The sequence below is a fragment of the Salmo trutta genome, chromosome 34 (genome assembly GCF_901001165.1).
Source record: "Salmo trutta chromosome 34, fSalTru1.1, whole genome shotgun sequence".
Taxonomy (NCBI): Eukaryota; Metazoa; Chordata; class Actinopteri; order Salmoniformes; family Salmonidae; genus Salmo; species Salmo trutta.
In genome coordinates, this window is record NC_042990.1 from 18,675,049 (window position 1) to 18,680,757 (window position 5,709).

The 5,709-nt window shown below is 44.8% G+C and overlaps 1 protein-coding gene across 2 annotated transcripts; it reads right to left on the minus strand.

Annotated features, from left to right (window-relative positions):
• Positions 1 to 2,047: 2,047 nt before the first annotated feature.
• Positions 2,048 to 4,254, minus strand: LOC115173736 (mediator of RNA polymerase II transcription subunit 1-like). Of its 2 annotated transcripts, XM_029732091.1 has the most exons (5): positions 4,145 to 4,254; positions 3,991 to 4,049; positions 3,753 to 3,902; positions 2,305 to 3,444; positions 2,048 to 2,121 (listed from the first exon to the last, which is right to left on the minus strand). In XM_029732091.1, exons 3-4 carry the CDS (start codon positions 3,879 to 3,881, stop codon positions 2,473 to 2,475), a joined length of 1,101 nt encoding a protein of 366 aa, XP_029587951.1. In that variant the 5' UTR covers positions 3,882 to 3,902; positions 3,991 to 4,049; positions 4,145 to 4,254; the 3' UTR covers positions 2,048 to 2,121; positions 2,305 to 2,472. The 2 variants fall into 2 exon arrangements, with proteins under 2 accessions (XP_029587951.1, XP_029587950.1); XM_029732090.1 differs by having other exon boundaries at positions 2,305 to 3,902.
• Positions 4,255 to 5,709: the final 1,455 nt, after the last annotated feature.

The following is a 5,709-nucleotide window of genomic DNA, read 5'->3' on the forward strand; positions in this document are numbered from 1 at the left end:
TATTCCATTTGCTTTGGCAGTGTAAACATATGTTTCCCATGCCAATAAATCCCTTTCAATTCAATTGAAAGTGTGTGTGAGAGAGAGAGTGTGAGAGAGAGAGATGGAAAGAGAGAGCAAGATGTACGTTGCATGCTTCTTATGATGATGAAACATCATGGGTGAAGCAGATTGTTGAATGGCCTGACGAAGAGAGAAGAGAGTGTTGTCTCCCATTAGAGAGAACAGAAGAGTCACCTCCATCCTTTGTTGATTAATATAACTCATTTTCAGTACGATTTAAGACACCTTTCTCCTCTTCCTGCAAATCTACCGATCGTTTCTGCTGATGCCAGTGAAAGGAAGACTTTTTGTATTTTTTACATTTCTGTCTTCCGCGTGAACGTTATTTTTCTCTTTATTTTCTTTCTTTAGTATGAATGTTGCCATGCGTTATGGAAAAAGAGAGAAAAGGAAACGGCTCCTAAAAAAATGATGTCTGTGCCTCCACTTCCTCTGGCAGGAAATAGCATCTTTGATTTGAGCCACCACACATGGATGGTCAATGCATGCGAGGTGTTGCTCTCTCTCTCTGTTTATTTTACTGTGACAAACTGGTGTGATCTTCCTGGCTTAGTCATACACCTCAGTGTAAAAGACAAATGTGTCAACAATATTTTAACATCTAAAACCCAAGGGAACATTCTGAATCTTTACTCCATGGCTAACTAGTCAGACATGGGATCAAACAGTATTCCATATTTTTCAAATACTTTCAGCGTTTGCTTGATCCTGTCTGGAATGCCAGATGGGCAGGATACAGGTTTGTGAGGGTGAAAGTGGGACATTGTGACAGATATCCTCATCATGGATAGTGGGCCTGATGGCACACACTGGCTCCTCCTGCTCGCATGCTTCCAGCAGGGGACAGTAATGATCCCCATCAATCAGATTGACACCTGCCAGACTGGTGGGGGAGAGCTAGAGAGAAGTGTCCTACGTGGCTCCATATGGAGCATACCTGGTGATGTTTGATTCAGATTGGTCAAGCAGGCACAAACAAGGTTTGCAAGGTGAAATTCCATGTGCGACAAGTCAACGGGGCCCGAGGTAAAAAAACCCACATACAAATACTCCAATGACAATGCTGCTATTCCTGTTGTCCCAGTAGTTTCCTTTCTGACAGTCATATTCTTAGATGTATATTGGTCATGCTAACATAAGATATGAGGCAAGATGAACAGCTCATTTTGAAACATGGAGTTGAGCTCAGTAACAGGAATGTTTGGCCTGATCACCAACAAGACTGCCTATAGGGAGGTCAGAGAACTGGCAGAGTGGTGCCAGAACAACCTCCCTCAATGTGAGCAAGACTAAGGAGCTGATTGTGGACTACAGGAAAAAGTGTGCCGAACAGGCCCCCGTTAACATTGACGGGCCTGTAGTGGAGCGGGTCGAGAGTTGAGTTCCTTGGTGTCCAATCAAGTCTCATGGTCCAAACATACCCAGAGAGTCACGAAGAGGGCACAAAAACCTTTTCCCCCCTCAGGAGACTGACAAGATTTGGCATAGGTCCCCAGAAGGTTCTACAGCTGCACCCTGATCGGTTGCAGTTTAAGTGCCAGGCCTAGGAACAAAAAGCTCAATGGCACCCCAAGCCTGCTGAACAATTTTTTTAAATTAACTGCACTGTTGGTTAAGGGCCTGCAAGTAAACATTTCATGGTAAAGTCGACACTCAGCGCATGTGACAAATAGTTTGTCGTCATTTTCTGGATGATCAGACAATGGAAATCTTATTTTTGGGGGAGGGGGGTGTTATTGAAGTACTTCACAATCAGAACTTTCAGGAGGGTTTTAGTGAGATAGAAAGCGAGTGCATTAGAGCCACCATTAATATTAATGGCATCAAGCACAAAACTCTGCTTCAGGCTCATTGACTGCAGAGGTCCAGTGATCCTGTCAAATGCCAGAGAACTTCTACTGGAACAATCAACCTGATTACCACACTGACATTCCTTTGAAGGCATTCAAAACATTTGTCTGCAAACACTAAAGAAAAACAAGACTAAAATGTTTAAGTCAATTTTATTTAAAACAATTGAAGGAGAGAAGTCCTGACAACACTTCCAGGTCACAGCACCTAGAAGACAAGATTAGTAACAAGCATACATGAAAGCAAAGACAGGTCCCAAGGCGGCATATATACAGGTAGCCAAATTCTGATCTTTTGCCTAAGAGCCAATCAGCAAAAAGATCAATAAACTGCCTGTGTAAACCTACACAGCCCAAGTGGCATAACAATACAGAGAAACCGAAATCTCACCTCAACTGGTGGCTACAGATCCCACTTCGTCATGTTCTGGACTCCCCTAAAGCTCTGGACTCAGACATAGGTAGTGCTGGGGCCTTTCTGCTTGGCAGATAGTGTGGTTTGGCTGTGGCTTGCCGACACTTGAAGAGCTGGGTTGAGTTGCTAGGGGAGGCACTACACCTACCGAGTAGGGTCTTTGAGCCGGTAGATTGGAGATCCGCCGTACAATTCTGGGATGCTGTGGATGCTGGTCTGGGCAAAGCGTTGAGGGGTGGTTGAGATGGCACTGCTGGTCCTGCTCTGGGTAGGGCCATAGCTGCTAGACAAGAGGATCTGGGTGGGACTTCTGGCAGAGCTAGTGTTGGACTTCACTTCATTGAACATATAGCTGGGCTGATAGCGTTGACTGGGGGCAGGTTTAGAGCCACTTGACTTCTGGGCTGTGGCAGGAGCATTCTGGATGAATGTTGAACTGAAGAGGCTGGAGACTGGCCCACTACTGGCAGCATAGCTGGGCTGGTAGCTCCCCCAATGAGCAGACATTTGGCCATACTTCCTTTGGGCAGGTTTAGCAAGGAGATTCTGGCTGTATGTTGAACCCCTTCCACCCTGGTTAGAGGTAAACAGGCTTTGGCTTGGTGTTGCACCAGGGTCAGAGCCAGGCTTGAAGGCTCCATAGGAGTTTCCACTAGCTGTAGAGCTAGGGCGAAAAAGACTGGAGCGAGAGGCCAGGCTGGAAGTGGGCATGCCGCGACTTGCTCCATCTAGTCTCTGGCCAGAGGTTTGGGCATATTGATTGGAAGTTGAAACACTTCTACTGGCAGAGCTGCTCTGGTATTGCATAACATCTTGGGAGAAGCTAGGCTTGTAGCTTTTTGCTGCACTCCCACCTTGAGTAGAACCAAAACTCAGAGGACCTGGTCTAAATGAAGAACCACTTGAGGGAACTTGACGGTCAGGAGTGGAAATTGACTGGGCAGAGATTTCTATTGGTCCCTTGGAAGCCAGGGTAGAGAAGCTGCTCCCTTGCTTCAGGTCCTGGACATAGCGGGTGAGGGTAGCAGCTTGACCATAGAGGCTGGGGGCTCCTCTACTCTGAGTCTGGACAAGGCCTTGGTTGGGTTGTCTGGAGGTGGAGAACTTCAATCCACTCTGGGTAGAGCCATAGTTTGGAGTAGATGGTTTCAGGTTAGAGGCAGTTCTACTGTGGACATTAAACATACCATATGGATTCTGGACTAAACCAGAGCTGCTGGAGTGAGGCTGTACTGGATGAAGAGTGTAGGGCTGAATTCTCTTTGCCTCCCAACTTGAAACTGGCCTTACTGCACTGGGGTCAGAGACACTTTGACTATAGGTTCTGCTGGCCTTGGTTTGATGCATGTTGTGGATGGCAGAGGCTCCACTGGCTATAGAACCAGAGAGGCTAATGTCAGTATTCTTGGCACGGGTCCTCTTACCCTTTGTCTGGGCAGAGGTAAAGCTGCTGGGGATAGAGCCACGAGAGGCTGGTCTGAATTGATCCTGGGGATAGCTGCCACCTGTTTGCCTCTGCTCAACTTCCATTCTGGAAGAGCCAGAAAACCCATAGCCTCTTACTCTCTGGGCATCTAAACAGAACAAAGGGAAGTTATAGATTCAGTGACAAACTTGAAGGTTGGTCTGACAAAAGTGACAATGTTGGTGTTCATGCCTTACCACGTGGAGCCCATGTAAAACTTGAGTGTTCTGCAAACAATGAGCAAAGGAACACAATCCTGTCAAGAAAAGACATGGCCATTACACATCAACATTGCAAATACAAGCAGCAACCTTGCAGTAGACCTGAAACACACTGTTCAAAGAATCTTACCCCAAATTAATTCCAAAAGCCATATCAAAGCCTTAAACCACCAACAGCCCAGCCAAAGCACTACTCCACAATTAGTGGCTCAATGTCTTACTGCCTTGTTTAGTTGACATACCAGCTTGGTGTGTATTTATTGCCTGAACCTGCAGTTGCCATCCAATCACTGGCTTATTGATTGAGCATTCTCAGCTGTATGTCTTTGTGGAGGGACAGATTTTAAAACAACCAAGGTGAGGAGAGAGGACGCGAAGAGTTAAGGAAAGACTTTTGAAATTCACACAAAGAGGGCTAACGGTATGACATCACAACGACATGCAGCTGAACATGATCAATCAATCAAACAGTGATGACGACTGGCTGTTCAGGCTAGAAATATACACTCAGCTGATATATCAACAACTCAAGGCAGTAAGGCTGCGTTTACACAGGCAGCACAATTCTGATCTTGTTTTCACTAATTAGACTTTTGACAAATCAGATCTGCTCTGAAAAAGAGCTGATTTGAAAAGATCTGATTTGATTGGTCAAAAGACAAATTAGTAGAAAAAAGATCTGAATTGGTCTGCCTGTGTAAACACAGCCTAAGTTAGCCAGCTGGCAGCTATTGCGTTGTCTAGTCTGTGGGTTCTGTAGTACTTCATTTAAACATAGCTTTTGGAATACATTTTGGTTACAATGTTTGGGAAAAATGTTTTTCATACCTACTGAAAAGTTGCTGCTTGTGAAATATGTTGTGTAATTTCTCTCTTGGCTTTTACGTGATTTAACTTGTACAATTTATTCTCTTGACAGGATTTGTTTGTTTTGTTCATTGTTTGCAGCTTGTGTAAGCTATGTGTGTCAAATCAAATCAAATCAAAATTCAAATCAAATTTTATTGGTCACATACACATGGTTAGCAGATGTTAATGCGAGTGTAGCGAAATGCTTGTGCTTCTAGTTCCGACTATGCAGTAAAATCTAACAAGTAATATAACAAATTCAACTACCTTATACAAAAACAACTACCTTATACACACAAATACACACAAATGTAAAGGGATGAATAAGAATATGTACATATAAAAATATGGATGAGCGATGGCGTGCGGCATAGGCAAGATGCAGTAGATGGTGTAGAATACAGTATATACATATGAGATGAGTAATGTAGGAAATGTAAACATTATTAAAGCGGCGTTATTTAAAGTGACTAGTGATACCTTTATTAAGTCAGTTTATTTAAGTGGCCAGAGATTTGAGTCTGTATGTTGGCGGCAGCCTCTCTATGTTAGTGATAGCTGTTTAACAGTCTGATGGCCTTGAGATTGAAGCTGTTTTTCAGCCTCTCGGTCCCAGCTTTATTGCACCTGTACTGACCTCGCCTTCTGGATGATAACGGGGTGAACAGGCAGTGGCTCGGGTGGTTGTTGTCCTTGATGATCTTTTTGGCCTTCCTGTGACATTGGGTGCCGTAGGTGTCCTGGAGGGCAGGTAGTTTGCCCCCGGTAATGCGTTGTGCAGACCGCACTACCCTCTGGAGAGCCTTGCGGTTGAGGGCGGTGTAATTTCCGTACCAGGCGGTGATA

What these genes read in the sequence shown, in the direction of transcription:
- LOC115173736 (XM_029732090.1), bottom strand. Translation starts at nt 4,167, where the DNA reads ATGGCTTTTGGAATTAATTTGGG. An exon ending in GCTTTTGGAATTAATTTGGG is followed by an intron (nt 4,050 to 4,144) that starts GTAAGATTCTTT and finishes TTTTCTTGACAG; the next exon opens with GATTGTGTTCCTTTGCTCAT. An exon ending in TTTTACATGGGCTCCACGTG is followed by an intron (nt 3,903 to 3,990) that starts GTAAGGCATGAA and finishes TGTTCTGTTTAG; the next exon opens with ATGCCCAGAGAGTAAGAGGC.